The sequence below is a fragment of the Podarcis gaigeae genome, assembly GCF_964106915.1.
Source record: "Podarcis gaigeae genome assembly, chromosome: 5".
Taxonomy (NCBI): domain Eukaryota; kingdom Metazoa; phylum Chordata; class Lepidosauria; order Squamata; family Lacertidae; genus Podarcis; species Podarcis gaigeae.
In genome coordinates, this window is record NC_139681.1 from 59,567,742 (window position 1) to 59,587,452 (window position 19,711).

General features: G+C 48.5%; 1 protein-coding gene across 3 annotated transcripts; it reads right to left on the minus strand.

Annotated features, from left to right (window-relative positions):
• Positions 1-403: 403 nt before the first annotated feature.
• PYROXD2 (pyridine nucleotide-disulphide oxidoreductase domain 2) lies at positions 404-18,503 on the minus strand. Of its 3 annotated transcripts, none has more exons than XR_014564601.1 (16): positions 18,308-18,503; positions 17,215-17,234; positions 16,908-17,001; positions 16,740-16,813; positions 14,997-15,152; positions 14,130-14,283; positions 13,063-13,124; positions 12,834-12,931; positions 11,451-11,592; positions 10,518-10,652; positions 8,649-8,721; positions 6,422-6,578; positions 4,675-5,102; positions 3,866-3,972; positions 3,489-3,609; positions 404-2,371 (listed from the first exon to the last, which is right to left on the minus strand). XR_014564601.1 is itself a non-coding variant. In XM_083740055.1 (16 exons), exons 1-16 carry the CDS (start codon positions 18,447-18,449, stop codon positions 2,301-2,303), a joined length of 1,761 nt encoding a protein of 586 aa, XP_083596181.1. In that variant the 5' UTR covers positions 18,450-18,503; the 3' UTR covers positions 404-2,300. The 3 variants fall into 3 exon arrangements, 2 of the variants coding, with proteins under 2 accessions (XP_083596181.1, XP_083596182.1); XM_083740055.1 differs by having other exon boundaries at positions 4,675-4,829; XM_083740056.1 differs by lacking the exon at positions 14,997-15,152 and having other exon boundaries at positions 4,675-4,829; positions 18,308-18,492.
• Between the last annotated feature and the right edge of the window lie 1,208 nt (positions 18,504-19,711).

Below are 19,711 nucleotides of genomic sequence, written 5' to 3' on the forward strand. Positions count from 1 at the left end.
TAGCTCTTGGCATTTATTTATTGTATAGAACGTGCTTTCCGTTTCTTCAAAGCAACTTTCTGACACCCTCATTGTGTAAGACGCTTAACTTAAACGGCATCAGTTGCAGAGCATTACATAACACAAAGACGTCCATCAGCATGAGACTTTTCTCCTTGGGAAAGTCCGTCAACTGCTGCACACAACCCCCATTTATTTCAATTGAGTTTTGTGCCGCATTGGAATGAATGGATATTGTGCTCAGCTAGAATACCTGGGAAAACAGCACCTTGTGACTGCTGGCAACCTCACCGGCAAAGCTGTTGCATTTTGGCTGCCTTTCTCATCCCAGGGGTCAGTGGCAGAGTTCCCCCCCTCCCCCACCCCCCAAAAGTGAGAAAGATTATTACAAAGGAAGATTGGGTTCTCAGTCTTTTAAAAACTCTTTAATCTTTGGACATATATTTTCTAAGTGTACCGTTGGCAATGATTTTACAATCATTTCTTCACATGAAATCAATCCATCATAGCTAGGGAGGAAAGTTAGCTATCGATTTTTCCTTATTGTGTCAACACACTTTGGCTAGGTTCCATCCGCCAATTAAAGCAGAGTATTTAGATTTAAGCTGATTTATCCCCATTGATTTCAATGGGATGGAACTGGATGAAAGCCCACTGATTCGTGGGATCCTCAGAATGCTTCGGGCACAAAACCGAACAGTGGCTCTTGCCAGAGAGGACAGCTGGCTACCATCCACTTCCTAAGCTGGATTTGCAGTCCAAATGCAGAGAGGTGTTTGCAAGCAGCTGCTCTTTGCTAGTGAGAAATATGGCTCTTTTGGACTGGGGCTCAGCCAGGCATGTCCGGCTTTGGATAGGGAGCACAAGGTCAACAGACATGAACAGCAGCCGACTCTCCTTGCCCCTTAGCTAAGGCAGCACTGTAACAACTTGGCCTTGTTTCTTGTGTTATGAATTGGGGGTGGGGAATAGGCTATATGCTAGAACACTCCCAACCCCTGGACCCAGCAAATGTTAAAAGATAAGCCAGACTAGCTTCCTCTTGAGGCGATAGCATGGGCAATGGACCATTATGGGGAACAAAGGAAAGGGGTTCTGTGCAAGATAGCAAGTGGGTGGTGCCCCCCCAACTCGTGGGTACTTAGAAGGACAAAGGCAGAGTGGAGGGCAGAGAGTTGTAGTGATGTGAACTAGAAGCAAAGCAGCAAGCTGGAAAGGGAGGGAAGCAGAGCAATGATTGATTTCTGCTGGATGCCAAGGCTGTGGCTATGAGGAAAAACAAGACCTTCTTGGGGTGTTGATGCTGTGAACCCCTCTATCACAGGCTCAGGTTGTATATGTGTGTAAATAAACCATATATCATAAAGACACCACAGTCTCTGCCTTGCCTCATTTCCAAAGGAAACACAAACCCTGGAAACTCTGGAATCCTGCACCGCTCTGAGACTGGGGTGGCATGAAACACTGAGCTTCCAGAGATGTGAAGATCTTAAGCTGTTTCTAAGGACACTTTGTTCAGTGTTTGAAGCCACATTTGCAGAATGTCTGTGTTTTAGCGCATTAAGGAACAGAAGCCAAGATGCTGTCTTGTAAGTTGGGGTGGAAGGGATGTAAGTTCAGCGGCAAAGCATCTGCCTGCATGCAAAAGGTCCCAGGTTCAATCCCTGGCATCTCCAGGTAGAGCTTGGAGAGCATCCCTGCCTGAAACCCTGGAGAGCTACAGCCAATCGGTGCAGACACTCCTGAGTTAGATGGACCCAATGGTCAGACTCTGAAAGGCAGACTCCTATTTCCTAGGTTTGGCAGCAGAGATGGGCTTTCAGAAGAAATGCTGCTGCTGCAGGGCATTTTAACCCAGTGGGTCCCTATTCTACTAAAATACCCAGTCTCTACTCAGGAGCCAGCCTCACCCAGGACTCTAAATTTTGCCCCTTTTCCTGTAGGAAGCACAGGATGCATCTCCCAACCAGCCCAAGGAGGAAGGAAGCAGAAACCAGAGCCTTTGCAAGAAACTGCAGCCTCGGGTACAATAGGAGCATTCAGGAGGAGAGCATTAGCTGATTTATAAAGCTGGGAGTGGTAGTGGTAGCAAGAGCATTTTGCAAACACGCTTGTGGCACACTTGTGTCCATCTATCTCCAAGAGCAGTGCCCACCTCATGCTCCATGGCTGTGCAATGCCCAGAGCAAAAGACCGGAGATCTCTCTCTAGCACTGGACCCAGAGACAGAATGCAGCAGAGTGGCTTCCTGTCCACCCCTTTTCCTGAACCAGGGCAGCCCAAGGATCCTACTGGGAAAGTCACAGCTTCTTAAAATCCTCCAGAGCCATTCTAGCCGCATTGCGCCCTGACGCTCCCATGACACCTCCTCCTGGGAAGAAAAGGGAGATGTTGCAAGAAGAGGGTGGGCAGCTTAACCGGGTCCACAGCCAGCAAGCCAAATGGTAGAACTCTTGTGGGTATTTGCCACTGGGAATCCTTGAACCCAGTTCACTCACCCCCTAGCAGGGCAGGAATGGGAAGGGACCAAAATTCCTCACAGCAAGAACCCAGAGAAGGGAGAGCACCTCCTTTTGTTCCCCTTCTGAGCTGCACTGTAAGAAAGCATTCAAACAACCTAAGAATGCCCCACAGAGAAGATTCACAATCCAGTCCCAAGCCAGCATTAGCCTGGAGGGAGGAGGCTGAAGACAAGGCAGGGAATGTCTCCATTTATCCTTCCAGACGCCAAAAGCTCTACATATCCCAGGCAGACCCAAGCCAAAGCCACTGACACAGCACATAAAATGTGTGCTTGCATTTGATGTACTTGTTGAATTTTGCTTGTTTTGTTTTAAATAGAAGCTATGGGGGAGAGGGTAAGTGGTGCTAAGCCTTTCTCCTGTCACAGTGGAAAACCCCTTCTCCTTGAGGTGAAGTAAAAGAGAGGAGAGGAGGAGTTTCATTGGGATTTGCAGCACAAGGGGAAAGGTCAGCACAGACAAATGTCTGCCCTTTACAGCAGGGGTGGGAAACCTCTTTGAGCCCAACCTTCTGAGGAGGGTCACATTCCAAGAGGGGGAGGGGCAAAAAAGCTGAAGTGGGCGGGGCAAAAGGCAAAACTGAAACGTAAAGAAATACATTGAAAAATTAAACAAGCAGGCTTACATACACAGGCAGGATCTTTAAGAGTAAAAATACAGGTGGGGCACCCATGGAGGGCCCTCTCTCTCTTGTCCTTGGGCAAAGAAGGTCTTCTGCTCCTCTCCCCAGAAGCACAGCCTGAGACCCAGCTCCTTAGAGGAGCATGGCAAACTCACCCCACAGCAATGCTGTGTCCAGTGGGCTTTTAGGGAAATGTGGACCAGGAACGCAACCAGACGCCCCACCCTCCTCCCTGGTCCTCTCTAGCCACCCCCTTCCCACCGAGGCCAGGCTCTCTCCCTCGTTGTTGCAGCAGCAGCACAGACACGCCTCGTCTGGCCTTGCAGCCCCCACCAGATACGTACCAGGATGGGCGCCACTTCCACAGAGGTAGAGGCCTTCCACTGGAGAGCGGTAGCTGGAATAGGAAGGCACTGGCCGGGCAAAATACAGCTGGTCCAGAGACATCGCTCCATGGAATATGTTCTGAAAACCAGAGGCGGCATCAGACAAGGTAGCTGGGAAGCAGCAGCGCCCTGTCTCTGCTTCCCAGTACAAAGGGAGTCGAGAAGTGGAGGCTGGGAGATGGGAGGCAGCTGGGGCAGAAGTCTGTGTGGGTGTTAAAACTCATCTGCAACATCTAAGCCATATCAGTCAGTTTGTGGAGGTTGGCCTGGAAGGGCATGGCAAGGCAAAGCTGGGGAGGAGAGTCTATGGGCAGAGATTCTCAGCCAATACATACCCCACCAGGTAGGCCAAAGATCTGCTCAAGGTCTGGAGGCGTCAGGACATCCCTGCCGACGACAGAGGCCTTGAACCCAGGGGCGTAGGCTTCAACACAATCAAAGACTACAAGGGGAAGAGATGCCACATGGGAAAGACTGAGAGTCGCCTCAAGGAAGGCTAAGTATTAGTCACCCAGGATCCACCCCCCCAAAAAAACACCTGGTTTTCTGACAGGAATTCCACTGGAATTTCAGCTCCCAAGAGTCACTAAGACTAGACAATCACACTTAGGCACCCTTCTCAGCTGACCCTGGGCATTGGTCTCCAGCCACCCCTGAGACTCATGGAAGAGCAGTTTGTGGGCTAGTGGGCAACAGGAACAGCTGGTATACGGGAAAAGAGGGAGATTTAAATTGCATTTAAATTGGGCGGGCCACGCCCCCAAAGGCAGCCAATTGGTTGGCCAGGGGGTGATGTGGCCAGGGATTCCCCCAATCAAGTGGGGGCTGGGCTCCAGCCACAGTGCACGTTGTGGGGCCGTGAGGCCCGCAATCCCACCTCCTCTGCAGGGCGGAAGTGGCTCAACTAGACCTAGAGAAGACTGTGCTAGACAGCAGGAGGGTTCTCTCCAAAAGCAAAGGGGACCAGACACATGTGCGAAGCATAGGGTAGAAGGATTTGCAAATGGGAAATGGGAGACATGGCCCAATGGAGTAAGATTTGGGGTGGTGGTAAGCCTTCCCAAGAATGGAAAATTCTCTCCTATCCTGAGAGGCAGTGCAAAACTACCATTGCTCCTGCCAGTCCTCCGTGCAAAGGCTGTACCTCGGTCAGCATAGTCCTCACGCTCACGGTCGTCCCATTGCTTCCCTCCGGCCAGTGTGTAGGGGGTGTACTGAGTGAAGAGAGAGACCACATGGCAGCCCGGCGGAGCCAATGTGGGGTCCAGGGCAGACGGGATGCATAGTTCAATCATGGGCCTAGAACGGCAGAGAGAGGCCAAGCAGGAATCCTTGGGGACAAGTCCAGAAGAACCTCAGTGCAGCTGCTTCAGCCCTACTGAACTTTCCATCTAGCACCAGCAAAGCTTCCAGCAGTGACTCTACTCTGGCTGTAGACCTGCAGGTATTGCGTAATGCAGGGCTGGGGAACTGGTGGATGTTGCTGGACTCTCCCACCATTCCTGACTACTGGCCATGCTGGCTGGAGATGATGGGAGTTGGAGTCCAGCAACTTCTGGAGGGCCACCATCACTGTTGCAGTAGAAGGGGATGTAAGGGGGACACATATTTAGAAGAGAAGATGGCCACAAGCCTGGAAATAACTAATTGAAAAGACCGTAGTATGTAGAGCGATAACAATGCAGGACAATGCTGCATACTTCCTACTTGCTTGGTGCTGATCTTGCAAAAATAAAAAAAAGTTTTTGAGCAATGGTTATTCCCATAAACTAATACAGTAAACATTGAGGAGGGAATCATGTACTGTATTTGTGACAGATGTGGCCCAGGGCTTGGGAGTGTTCAATCTGAAAGATGCAGCTTTCCATTTTCCAGCTTAATCTAACACGTTGTTAAGAACACGATGCTTAAAGCCCAAGGATGCAATTCTATGCACATATGTCTAGGAGTAAGTAAAATTAAGCTCAGTGGAACTGACCTCTAGGTAAATATGCACGCCTGTTTATTTGTTTTCTGTACAATGGACACTATAAGAGGTTGAACTCCAAGGTGAACTGCAAGAGGGAATGTAATTTATATTCTGCTCTTAAAGGGCTGAACAAATGATAATAACCAGAGCGACACGGGGGGGGGGGGGGGGGTCAGACACCTAGCAGAGCCTTTTGCTGTTTTAGGGAGTTTGCAATGGAAGGCAGAGCAGAACGGTTGCCAAAAGCCGGCGATGCAGGAGGTGCATCTAAATGAAAGTGTCTGCCCTGCACTCGTCCCTGGGGCAGATGGCTGGCAGACACTCCAGCGTCTCAAACAGCTAATTGTGTGTGTAGGAAACAGTGCTTCCCAAAGCACACACAGGATTATAAATATGCTGGAGAAGAACTTGACAATATCCATTTGTTTTTCGAGAAGAGGAGTTTTATCTCATTAGACCAGGATCGTATCATGGTAAAGTCTTGAGACTAGGAACTATGCCAAAACAAGGCTGCTGTGAGCAATGTTGGTTTCTGCAGCGGTCAGCTCTCCCCTGCAATTCTTACATTTTCTCTCCCTTCTTACAGCTGATCTCCGCTTGGGCTTTGGCAACAACGAGGGAGACAAATCTGGGCTCTTCTGATTCGCAAACAAGTGCAGTGTTAGGAAACAGGACACAAGGCCCTGGGTCACTCGGGGACTTGCCTGGCAGGGCTTTACAGATGCAAGAAAGCAGCAACCAGGGTCCACTCACAGCTGTTTGACACAAGACAAGAGCCCCTTGTAACTCAGTTTTAAGCACACTCTTTCCCTTAGCTGTTCTTGTTCCTTGGCTAGGATGGGGCCAATTTTAGCCAAAGGATTCCCCATCCTGCCCACCTGTGCCAGTCAGTCCTTGCAGGGATTAGCATTCCCACTCATACCTGCTTGATGGTCTCCCCTGGCAGGCATCCTCAAAGGCCTGGTGCAAGAGCTGTATGTCTTCACAGTTGAGGTGGATGGAGCACTGGTGATGGGGCAAGGGGCAGCCTTCCCTGGCATTGGGGGCCGCTCGGAAATCAGGCAAGCGATCCACAGCCACTGTGGGCAGAAGGAACAGAGGGTGAGGCTGGACAGGCGTGGTGTCAGGGGAGGGGCAAAGGGGGCCCAAGGCCCAAGTCTTTTGTGCTAAGCCCCACAACTCCCACCTCTTCCCCCTCATTGTCAATACTGCAATGCTCTCTGAGAGGGGCTACCTTTGAAGGTGACCTGGAAACTACAATTAATCCAGAATATGGCAGATAGATTGGTGACTGAGAGCGGCCGCCGAGACCACATAACACTGGACTTGAAAGACCTACATTGGCTCCCAGGACATTTCCCAGCACAATTCAAAGTGTTGGTGCTGATCTTCAAAGCCCTAAACGGTCTTGGCCCAGTACACCTAAAGGAGTGTCTCCACCCCCATCGTTCAGCCTGGACACTGAGGTCCAGCTCTGAGGGCCTTCTGGGGGTTCCCTCACTGCAAGAATTCTCAGTAGTGGCGCCCACCCTGTGGAACACCCTCCCATCTGATGTCAAGGAAATAAACAACTATCTGACTTTTAGAAGACATCTGAAAGCGGCTCTGTTTAGGGAAGTTTTTAATGTTTGATCTTTAATCGTGTTTTTAATATTATGTTGGGAGCTGCCCAGAGTGGCTGGGGAAACCCAGCCAGATGGGCAGGGTATAAATAATAAATTATTATTATTATTATTACTACTACTTTGCTTTCAGGCCACCTGGGACTCTGCGCGGTGCAGTGCCAGTGAGACCCCAGCCACTCATGATCTTGATTCCAGCTGGGTAAAAGCAAGAAGGATGTAAAGTAAGGCTGAGGGTGCATTCTGGGAAGAGTATCAAGGGCGCTTGATAGAAGGCCTTCAGGGCCTGCGATTCCCCACCCCTGCTCTGTCTTCATAAGAATTTGTGTGGTGGACCTGCTTCCAAGTTCTAAAAGCAATGTCCCCATTTCCAAATAAAGCACAAACACCCTCTGTGGTGTCAGAGTGGCTTGCCTTTTGGTGCAAGAGGGAGGTGCACTTTTTAGCACATTGCACCTAATTTATTAGAGTGCGTCCGGGTGCAGCTGCATGAACTCATTGTTATTTTATAGCCAAGTGGTATTTGGATTTATTAACAGCATCTTCAGGAAAGCGGGAAAGAGCAGGCAGGCCAGTCATCTGTGAGAAGGGGAGCATCCAGTCCCTCCGTCCTGGCTGGATATATGCCCCTCTGCCACCAACACACTATCAGCAAGGAAACAGCAGGGGAGGGGGCAGGGAAGGAAAAAATGGCTACCAACCACTTCTTTGATTATTAAGAGGTTTTAGGAGAAAGCTGCATAAATATTCATGGGGAGGGGAGAGCAGGGTGAACCCAGGGCTCCTATGGAAGAGAATATGGGAGCCCTGGAGTCTTGCTTCCCCAATTCTTCCCTCTATTCTCCCAGCAGATGGCCTGAGCATTTTATTGGGAAGACACAGACCACATAATTATGCTTCCAGCCACCCCACCCCCTTCTTGCCCTTGGAAGCCTTGCGAGTGCTGCAGGGGGGGGGGGGACCCTGAGCAACGTCCGGGAAAGGGGTGTTTCTAGGACTAAGGTGAAACTGATGCCCCCTTGGTATGTTTGCTATTGAATGTTGCATGTTGTTTGAGCAATCTTGTTATATTTATTGTATCAAAACACATTTTTTTAATGTTATTACATTTGCTCTTGTTTTGCTGTTGTGATGAAATTGTTTTTGTAGTGTTTGCTTGAAATGCATTCCTGTTTTCTTTGTTATTATCTGCTTTGAGCATGATTTTGGGTGGGCGGCGGGCAGAGGGAAGAGGCATAAAAATGAATGAACCTGCTCCTTGAAACCTTCTTGAAAAAACCACCCATTAGTAGTGTTACTGCTCCCTCTGCTGGCCACACATGGTGCTGCTGGCCTCACTTGATCACAAGGTCCACGTTTGCATCTACTGCCCATGGGCAAGACATTGAAAGACTTCCGCTCTCTTCCGCGTGTAAAATTATTCATCCACAGGGTGACTCTTCTCCTGCCTGCTGTTTGCAGGACCGTGGAAGTGCAGAACCTTTGCATGTAAGCATCTGGCCCACTTTGCCTCCATGCAATACTCACCATTGATCTTGGTGACTGGAGAGCGTGAGTCGAACTGGGAGATTCTCTGGACAAATTCTGGGGGCAGCTGCTCCTAGAGAGAAGAGCCAGACACAGAATGAGAATCCTGTGGATATAGTTTGGTATCTGGAAGAAAACTGGTGGTTAAACTGTGCTGTCTCTCTCTCTCTCTCTCTCTCTCACACACACACACACACACACACACTTTAACAGCTGGTAATCAGTCCCCCAAAGGGGTGTTGCTGTCCTAGCATCCTGGGTAGCCAGTTCATTGCCTCTGATTCCAATGCTAATGCTAATAATAATAATAATAATAATAATAATAATAATAATAATAATTATTATATTTCAACATTTCACACACAAACACATTATATAAATTTTTTATTAAATTTTCTGTTTTACAATTTAAAGTACTAAAGTCCTGATTTTTACATCCTTAAGATATCAATGACTTCCCTTTTTCTCTTTCCATGGTTCATTCTGCATATCATAAATCCCTGCATATTTTACAAAAACTATACCATTCAGTATTCCATTACTACATCCATCAAAACTTATCTACACTGTTGAATTTATCTTAATGCTGCCAGCGTTTTCAGCTGTACACAGTTATTTTCCATATATTAAATAAACACTTTCCAATCTTCTCTAAACGTATGTTATTCTTGTTCTCCTATTCCATATGTTAAGTCTGCAAGCTGCACATATTCTGTCAATTTAAGTTGCTCTTCTTCTTTGGTTGGGACCTTGCTCATTTTCCATTTTGGGGCTAACAAAACATGGACCACAGTAGTGGCATACATAAATAACCTTTTTTGACACCTGGGAATTTCAGTCTGAATTATCCCCAACAGAAAAGATACTGGGGTTTTTTTTTTGAAAAGTACTTTTGAACATTTTTTTCAATTCATTATTTATCATTTTCCAATACTTTTTTACCCTTTTACAAGTCCACCAATAATAATAATAATACATTTCTTGCACCCCACCCATCTGACTGGGTTGCCCCAGCCACTATGGGCGGCTTCCAATGAAGTATAAAGGAACACACCAAAACATCAAAATTAAAAGCTAATAATAATAATCTACCTATGAAGGCAGCACTCCCAGACAGTACCTCCCCCCCCCCCAAACACAGCAGACCAGAGAGCCCTGAAGTGTTTTTAAGGTAGGGTGGCTCAAAGTGGTCCAATATTAGAGTAAACATTAAATCTGAGAGGGTTTCCCAGCTGTACTGAAAATGCATCTGAAGAAGTGTGCATGCACACGAAAGCTCATACCAAGAACTGACTTAGTTGGTCTTTAAGGTGCTACTGGAAGGAATTTTTTTTGTTTTGACTATGGCAGACCAACACGGCTACCTATCTGTAACTGAAAATGCATAGTTCATTGATATTATGGAAGAGTAGGAGAAACCAGAAGCACACTGTTTGGGGCTCAGCTTCTTCACTCTCATCCTCAACTCTCCCTGCCTCTCTCTCCATGCTTTCAGTCTCTGGTCAGCTCAGTTCCTCCTTTCACAGCAACACTCTGGTTTGCAGATACAGAAAGCAAGACAGTGCAACTGGCTACTGAGTTGTAGAAACTGGGCTTTCACAGTTAGCCTGGACCAGAACAGCAGGATATTTTGCTCGATCATTCCTAGGTGAGGGCTTAGCCTTAAAGGGGGTGTCTCTGCTCCCCACTCTTCTAGGGTACTGTAATAAACTGGTATTGTCCCTCAAGGACCAGAGGGCAAATAGACCTACCTTACATCCTTTGCAAGCTCTGGGCATCCTGCTGCTTGATAGGAAAAAGCAAGGCTAGTGGAAAAGTCTGGAGAATCCCCCCAAGGCTTCCCATGCTATGCCAAGGAGGAGGACTCACCTGAGGAGTCAATTCCAGAAAGGTGAGCTGCGGAGATGCATTTGACAGGACCAGGCGGCTCTTCACTTCTGTTCCGTCCTGGAGGCAAACACCTTGCGCCTTCCCATCTGAGCTCAGAAGAATCTGGGCAACAGCCTGCAGGGTTGAGAAGAGGGAGAAGTAACCGAGAGTATAAATGCGTCCGTGGAGAAAGCTGATTCTCACCTGCCCCATATCAACAAGATACCAGCAGGGGTAGGAAGGACCCCGGCTTCAGCTTCTCACCCTCCCCACCAAAATCTCCAGGGATGCCAACGTCACTGTCATTTTGGAGGGTGTCATTTTGCCTCTGTCTTCTGCTGCATGCCAAACGTGGCATCCCATTGGGACCAAGCGATTGCATTCACTGCTCCAGGAAAATCACTAGGGCATTTTGTGGACCAGAGTCTGCTGAAGCACAATTCACAGAGAGGTTCGCCTCTATCCATTTGGGTCTGAATAGAGACAATGATTTCCTGTCCCGCTGCAGACGTTAATTAACTCAGCTTTACCGAGTTTTGTCACCTCTCACTGCAGTTGCAAACAGGCACTGCACTGACTCTTGTGTGCATTCTGGCTATAATTGCATTGCTTCTGCCTGCACTTTTTCTGCTTTTAATTTCCCTCTGGCCTCGCTGCTTTCAAGGCTCTCGCCTTCATTTGTAAATATGTATGCCGCTGCGACTGAGGATTAGGCTTTGTGCATCTGATAAAGTGGACTCTGGTCCAGAAAAGCCTTTGCCAGACTTGTTCATCTTTAAGGTGCCACAAAACTCTAGGTTGCTTTTGCTGCCACACAGACGAACACAGCTACCCCTCTGGGAATTGTGCCAGGATAACTTCTTTCCCCTGTGCCATCCCATTTTGTCAGTATCCCTCGCACTGCACTGCTCGCCCTTCACTGGATCCACCCACCTTCTCCGTGAAGATCTCAGCCCCAAGTGCAGTTGCAGCATTGGCCAGGGCCTGGGAAAGTGCTCCCATGCCCCCAGCCACATAGCCCCAGGCCCCCTGGCGCCCCTCCAGCTCACCCATCACATGGTGCAGCAGCACATACCTACGAGAAAGACCAAGAGTTAGGGGCTGCCACGGGCAGGGCTCCGAGCTCCCAGAGCATGGCAAAAGATGCAGCATCTCCCCGGCAGAAGCTGGCCAGGCGTGCTTGACAGGCTTGGCGCCATTTCAGCTTTCTTTACCTCCTGCTTGCATTCATCTAAGCAGGGTTCTGTTACAATGCACGGCACTTTCCCCTTCGTGCACGTTGTTATCATTAATGACTTTATTTATTACAATATTTAATGCCCTACATTTTCAGTCCCGAAGGACCGACAAAAAAATTAAAAGCCTGGGGCGGAATTCAAAGCAGCGCTAAGGAGATCGCTCTGTCGGCGCAAGCATTTCTGCTTGTCTGATGGAACAATCTCCTCTCTCCTCCCAGAGAGGGGGTGGTTCTCCTGATCAGCCAGAGCTGATGAGAAGGTGGGGGGGGGCAGGGAAGGAACATAAGGTAAGAGTGCAAGAAGCACCTGAAGAAGAAGAAGAGTTTAGGTTTGATATATCCCGCTTTATCATTGCCCGAAGGAGTCTCAAAGCGGCTAACATTCTCCTTTCCCTTCCTCCCCCACAACAAACACTCTGTGAGGTGAATGGGGCTGAGAGACTTCAAAGAAGTGTGACTGGCCCAAGGTCACCCAGCAGCTGCATGTGGAGGAGTGGAGACGCAAATCCGGTTCCCCAGATTACAAGTCTACTGCTCTTAACCACTACACCACACTGGCTCTCTGCTAGGCTAGACCAGACCACTGGCCCATCTAGTCCAGCATCCCCAATGCCTTTGGGAATCCTACAAGCAGGACCTGGGCACAACAGCACTGGGAAGGTGGGGAGTCCCATTGTGCTGGCGGGACTCATTGTGCTGCCGTCTGCTAGTGCAACTAGTTAGTTGAACCTGGCCCACGAAGTTCTTAAGTATGGTATAACTCATCTCTGCTTGTGTTGAGCATTGCCCATCTGCAGACCTCTGATGGCTCTGGTGGACAAGGGATGGGGAACCTGAGGCTCTTCAGATGTGGCTGGACCACAGCTCCCTTCATTCCCGACCTCTGACCACACCAGCTGGAACTGATGGGAGCTGGAGTCCAACAACATCTGGAGAGCCCCAGGTTCCCCACTTCTGCTCTGGGTATTCACATAAGCAACAGAGTTTGGGGCCAGACCTGAAACGGGGAGTGGGAAGGGTGTGCACAGAGGCAGGATGGGCAAAAACCAAAGGCTGTGTGCACCTGAACAGAACCTTACCCACTGCCCGGTGTGTGGGGACCAGCCATGGCACCGATCACCGCATCTGTTGCCAGTGTTGCTTTCAGGGGCTCTGACTCAAACCACAAATCCAAGATCTGCAACAAGGTGAAAGAGGAACAGGCTCAGTATGGAACGTCTAAAGGAACCTGCCAATTGATTGTAGAAGGAGCAGAAACCATTCTGATGAGAAGGAGGGATTCTGACTGGGTCATGAAGTGGTTTTTACCTTGGAAATGGGGGCCGTCAGAACCTGATAATATTGCGGAAGCTGTTTCCCCAGAGTAAAGCCTGGCAAAAAGGAAAACAGGGGTCCGGTGTAGTTCAAATACAGAGCCAGAGGTTAAAAAGCATCCCTGAACCTCTGTCAGTCCCTAACAAAAGGTTTAACCAGGTGAGCATTGCTTCTCCCGCTGGTCAGGCAAGCAGCTGAGCCAAGTCAAAGAATGAGCCTTGCTGGAACAAACAAATGGTCTATCAAATTCAGCATCACCTTTGTCACAGTGGACAACCAGATGTCTCTGAGAAGCCCTCACCCACAGTAACAGTAGCCCTCTGCCACTATTGCTCCTCCAAGCACACTGCCTGGGGGGTTGTTGCGGTTGTAAACAACCTGTGCTTAGAGCAACAAAGGGCTGATAAGAGAGATAAATGAAGGGTAGGGTTGAGAAACCTGCTAAACTTCAGACATCATTGAACTCTAATTCCCATCAGGCCCAGGCACCATGACCAATGGGCAGGGATTATGGGCCCACAGGTTGCTCCATCACCAGCATAGAGTAATACATATAGAGGTTCTGACACACCGTCAACATCTGGGGTCTCCAATGTGGCACTCATGAGCACCACAGGAGCTACAGACACCCCCTGATGCCCGTCAATCTCCCTACTCCTCCCAATTTTTATTTTTTAACAACTGAGTGTTGCTTTCATCGGCTGTTTATTTAGGATACCCTTTTGAGGGGGTGGGGCCTGCTGTTTTGGCTCGTATTTAGTTGTTTTAGTTGTTTGGGGAGTGCAATTTTTCCATTTGTTTGAAGGGGAAGGCTGCGCATTGCCAATTTATCTTTTGTGAAATGGTTATTTTGTGGTGCCCATAACAGTTCCCTAGATTTCCAAATGTGTGTCTGACACCAACAAGGTTAGCTACCCCTGTTTAAGTAGTTAGGTCAGAGGTTCAGTCGCACACACAGACACACACAAAATGGCCCATGAGGGGAAATCCAGTGGGCACACATTCTTGATTTAAGGCCACCCTGAGCCCAAGAATGTTGATCTAGCCCCTCCATCCTTTACCTGCACGGATCAGGGCCCGTAAGCCTCGTAAGGCATTTAGTTTCTGAAGAAGGGAGCCCTGGCTGAAACCAGCCACGTCCAAAGGGCAGGTATCAAGAAGAGGGTCTATGGCTGACACCAAGCGGTTCATGAACGCCTCATACTTGGGAAAGGCCTACAAAAGAAAAAGAAAACTGCTGTGTGCTGTTCTATCAGCCATGTCAAGCAGCGATTCTCCCAAGACAACAACTTCCATTTGCCAAGGGAATGTTTTCTCACAGGCCAGTCGTGATTGTTTGGGGCCCAGTCAGTCCCTGCAGGTCTTTGGGCCCAGTTTCCTGTGCTCCGTGGCCCTGACTCATTTAACACTTTTGCCCAGGCCGATGCTACCATTAGGCAGAATGAGGAAGCTACCTAAGGCAGATGATTTTAGCTGTCATGAAAGCAAATTATTTACTTTAATATTCAGAAGCAACTCACCAAGTGGGGTGGAGATGCTAGAATAGTCTCCCGGCAGCTGGGTTACAAGAAGTTGCAGGGAGGATGGTGCAAACACAATGGCGAAGCCAATCCAACACTCCTGCCAGAGTGTTTGCAACGTGCTGAGTTCCCTCTGCCTCCCCGCTCCCCATCTTGGTAAGCGACAGCAACTCACCTGCTGGGAAGCTAGCACATTGATTTTGGCCCACCCAGCAAGCCGTTTCTATGATTATTACTATTGTATTTTTTACTGTCAGAGGGATGCTTTGGGCGATTTCCCTGCAGGGGCCAAAATTACTTGGCTGGGCGGGAGGCTGTGTTTGACCATTCCCCCCTCCAGCAACAAAATGTCTTGGGCTGGGCCTGTTTCTCACCCCTCCATACCTGAGGAAGTTTTCCCCACAATACCTGGGCATCCTTTACAGAGAACTGAGCAATCTGGCTCTGTGTGTCAGCCATGTTGTTCCCCAGCAGGAGTGAGCGGGGAGCTTTTCTGCCTCGAGCATCCTCCAGCAGCGGTGTGTAGGAATAAGGGTCACGCGGAAGCACTTTTAAACCATGTCTCTGGAAGACAGAACGCAGCATGGGCTCTAGGCCTGGACACAGAACATGCTGAATTATATCACACACATGAGGTGAGGCAGATACAGATATAAACCGCTGGGTCCTTGGATTTTAGGAGAGGCTTCACTGTCACAGGTCCACGGGCCTCAACCAAGACCAAGTTGTGAACACTGGCCTTAGAATTTGTGCCCATTGGTCATATCATTCAGAATTTTATGCACTGTGTCATGAGCCAATTAAGGCTGCAGTCCCACATGCACCTACCTAACTTGTTTTTTGTTTATACTTTTTAAAAAATTATTTTAAAAAAATATTAAAAGATGTGTGTACCACTATATCATTAAAATATCAAAGTGGTTTGCCACAGTATTGATATATAACAACATGTACAAAATTTTAAACCAGAGATCATCAAATTAGTTATTATGGAAAGATGTATTTTTAATTGTCTACATAAGCCTAGTAGAATAGAGTAATTTTCAGTATGAGTTTAGAGGCCTCTGGCATAGGATTCTACAGGGCTGGGCCTATGCAGAGGCATAGGAAGGTCAGGTGGTACCCGGTGCAGAAAATTTCTTGTCCACCCCCCCCCATTGTGTTGTTTTGTTTTTGCCTGCAAAAAATGGTTCTATGTTATTTCATATTTTCTTACAAAGGAATGTGGATTCTGGGCCTCTGATAGCAAGTAGGCGACTATGGACAGATACTTAAATCTACAGGATGGATTGTGTTTTGGCTTGTGTTATTTTATTTATATTTATTGTTTATTTATTTCATAAAATTTATTTTTAAAAACCTGCAAAGTGGTTTACCAAAACAAACAAACAAAATACACCACAGCAGTAAAATCAAGAAAAATTGGCTGCGTGCAAGGGGGCGAGGCGAAGGCAAGGCAAGGCCCAATATACTCAGCCTAGTCTCATTTTCTTCACATAGGCCGACTTTCCAGGACCCAGGAAGTCCAGCGGAGGGTAGGGCAGTAGGGTGGCTCCAGTGATTTGAAATTTCAGCCTTCATGACATAGGAAAACGGCCAAGTAAACAGCTATTTTTGTGGAGGGTAGGGTCAAGATATTAACTGATATGCATTAAATTTTATGTATAGCTATATAATCCCTAGTATGGTAAGATAAGACCTTTGGAGCAGGCATTTTTTTAAAAAAGTTTTTTATGAACCACCCTAGTAGGGCAGTAATTGTTCTTTGATAATTTGTTACTCCCCTCCATGATGGCACCTGGGGCACCCCCCCTTTCCTACGCCCCTGGGCCTATGGTAGAACTATGACTGACTTCCTGGATTAAAATTGCTGGCTAAAGATTAAAAAGGGGGGGGGGGGGAAACAGAGTGAAAAGAGACTGCCCTGGTCTTTGTTACATCGTAACTTTGGATAATTGGGAAGATACAAGGTCTGTTCAGCAAATCAGAACTCTTTATTTTTGGAAGGAAGGGAAGAGAATTTGGCAGGGGTTTAGTTTCAGGGGTGTCCCAAAAATGACAAGCAAAAATGGCCAGAAACCATGCAGGACCCCAGCAATTCCCACTGCCATTGCTCACCCTGCCCCACCAGCACAAGCAAACAGCCCATACCTTTAACTCCAGCTCTGAGTAAATCTGGGGTCTCAACAGACTGAGCAGGTAGGAGGCTCTGGAGAAGCGAAACCCTGTAGAACAAGACATGTCAGGTGCACTGAGGAGCAGCGATCAGATGCTCCCTGGAGAAGCATGAGGGCAGCAACCTGGAAGTACAGCTCTTACCTGGGATAATCTCCTCGGTGACTGCTGCACCTCCCACCAGGTGTCTTCTCTCCAGCACAGCTGTCGTCAAACCACCTTTCTGCAGGTAGGCAGCCTGAAGATGCAAGGAGCATCCCCTTAGCCATGAAGAAGTCCCAGCTGCTTACCCCGTGCCTTTTGCTGAGCTTAACAATCACCAGGCAAGAAGATGGTCTTCCCCAGATGACAAGCCAGGTAGGGACCAGCAGCCCCCTCCCTCCGAGCCAATCTCTTCCCAGAGGGCCAAAAGGCCTGACGCCATGTCCCCTCAGGAGTTCTCAGTACTCACAGCCACCAGTCCATTGTGTCCTGCAAAGAGACAAGATGAACAGCTTTGATTTGGGCCAGTGGCGTAGCGTGGGTTATCAGCACCCGGGGCAAGGCAAGTAATTTGCACCCCCTAACCCGTGGATTTGCGCCCCCTAACCCCCAGATGTTGTGCCTGGCCCCCCCTGCACCCCCCACGCTACGCCACTGATTTGGGCCACCTCTTCCTCCCACAATTTACTTGGCCACAATGCACTTCTTCTTTTTTAAAGGCTTCTTTAAAGTTGTTCTTTTCCAAAACTGTGTCCCACAGTCTGAAGTGGAGCATGTTTACTCAGAAGTCAACCCTGCTGAGTTCCCTGGAGCTTTCTGTCAAATAAATGGGCAATCCCAGCCACCCTTCCTCCAGTTTAAAGCGTCCTCCCTTTGCATAGCACCACCAAACCAGTAAGCCAGTATGTCCTGCTGGACCCAGACCTAAGGCACCAAGGTTGAAATCCCCACTTGGCCATGAAGCTCGCCTTGGGTCGGTCACTGCCTCTTGGCCTATCCTACCTCACAGGGTTGTTGTGGATGGGGAGAACCATGTATGCCACCTTGAGCTCCTTGGAGAAAAAGGTGGGATATAAAGGCAATATAGAGATAGATAGATAGATAGATAGATAGATGATAGATAGATAGATAGATAGATAGATAGATAGATAGATAGATAGATAGATAGATAGATATAGATAGATGATAGATAGATGATAGATAAAGAACCTGAGGCATCAGGTCAGTGGCCCATCCAGCAGACTGCCTCGACTGTGGAGGATGAGCATAGCCATCACAGCTAGATGCTTCGAACAAGTCTTTTCCTTGCTATATTTGGCCACTCGTCTTAAAAAACCAACTTTCTGTTCTTTTCCAGCCTAAGACCATTCTTTGCCCACTTACTCGCAATTCTTCTCCTGCAGGAAAGCTGGCTTTCCTCTTCCTCGTGGGAAGCATTCATTAGTACTGGCCCCCCTGCTAGATCGCCCTGGGCATCTTGTTGGGGGGGCACGGAGTGACCCCCACTTTTATGTTTCCCGCCTGGGCGCCGGGCCCTTGCTTTTTCTGCCAGAGCCACCCACCTGCCCCTATCACGACGGCGTCGTACTCCCGCTTCAGGGAGGCAGCAGCCCCGACGTGGCACCCTCTGCAGCCCCCCGGGATCCTCAGGAGAGCAGCAGCAGCAGCAGCGCGCAGCCACCGACGGGGCCTCGCGGCCATCATGACGCCTGGAAGGACTTTGCCATTCGCCTGGCGCTTCCAGTCCAGTCCCAGGGAGAAGGGGCGTGGGGCGGGGAGCTTGCAAGGAAGGAGGGGCCGAGAGGAAGAGGGAGGGCAGTGAACCGCCCCAAATGCAAAGGTCCGCAGGGAAGGGAGGAAGGAAGGAGAAGAGAGAAGGCGCGCGTTAAGTTTATTGGGGGACACATGTGCTTTCCTGGGCTGCAAGTTGCAGCTGCCTTCATCCGATGCACGAAGAGGGGCCCTTATCTGGCCAAAGAGACATATGGAGAGAGTTGTGGGGAGTACTAAACTGTAAGTGCAAGAGGGCCCGAGCTGCGAAGTGAGAGCGCAAAGCAGCTCCTCAGCCAGGGACAGAGACAAGCAAAGCCTCGCTAATGCGGCTCCAGGCGAGCTGCCTATTTGTCTTGATCAAGAGTCAGCCTTAGAACTTGTCAACGTCAATGATCAGCTTGAAGCATGAGGAAGGCTAATCTGGCGCTCACCGAGGCGTTAAATCTGTGTCTGGGCTGCAAGAGGCGACTCAAAACGACCCTCGGTTAAAAAAAGATAGGCGTGAAATCCACCTACAAAGACACGAAGGCTTCCTTGGCTTGGCCACAGTGTTTTGTGTTGTTAGATTTCTTATTTCCAGGCAGGGATCAGCAGTCAGTCAGACTCAACAGTGAAATTCTATGCACGTTTACTCAGGGGTAAACCACTGTCATCGGTCAGGCTTACTTATTGGTGTCTTGGGCTAGGACCTGGGAGACAAATCTCTATTCAGCCATGAAGCTTGCTGGGTGAGCTGGGATAAGTCACAATCTCTCAGCCTGTCCTACCTCACAGGGTTGTTTTGAGGATAAAATGGAGAGAATTCTGCATACCACTTTGTCCACCTTGTAGGAAAAGTGAGATATAAATGTAATACAAATAATATATATTTTTTTCTGATACATTAAGTTTAGATTTTATTTATACCCCGCCTTCTAAATAAAAGCCCCCAGAGGAACTTAAGCATATGGAACTATATTGTGTATTGAATTGTTTACTGTTTTTGCAGGTTTCATCTATTGTGTTTGGGTATTATGCCGATGTGGATATAGATTGGCATATTTTACTTTTAAAATGTTATGGTGCACTTTGAGCTCAAGTATGATATTGGAAAAGTGACACAGGACTTTAAACCAAATCAAGGAACTGTGCTCAGAGCACTGCAGAGTATTTTCCCCTTGCTGAATGCCAACGCAGGCAGGCAGCCGAGATGA

Bases quoted from the DNA above. Each gene is read 5' to 3' on its own strand.
- PYROXD2 (XM_083740055.1), bottom strand. From the start codon at position 18,449: ATGATGGCCGCGAGGCCCCGTCGGTGGCTGCGCGCTGCTGCTGCTGCT. The intron at 11,593-12,833 runs GTAAGGTTCTGT...TCTTTCTCGTAG, and splicing joins CCCCACACACCGGGCAGTGG to GTATGTGCTGCTGCACCATG. The intron at 3,610-3,865 runs GTATGTATTGGC...TCTGGTTTTCAG, and splicing joins TCTTTGGCCTACCTGGTGGG to AACATATTCCATGGAGCGAT.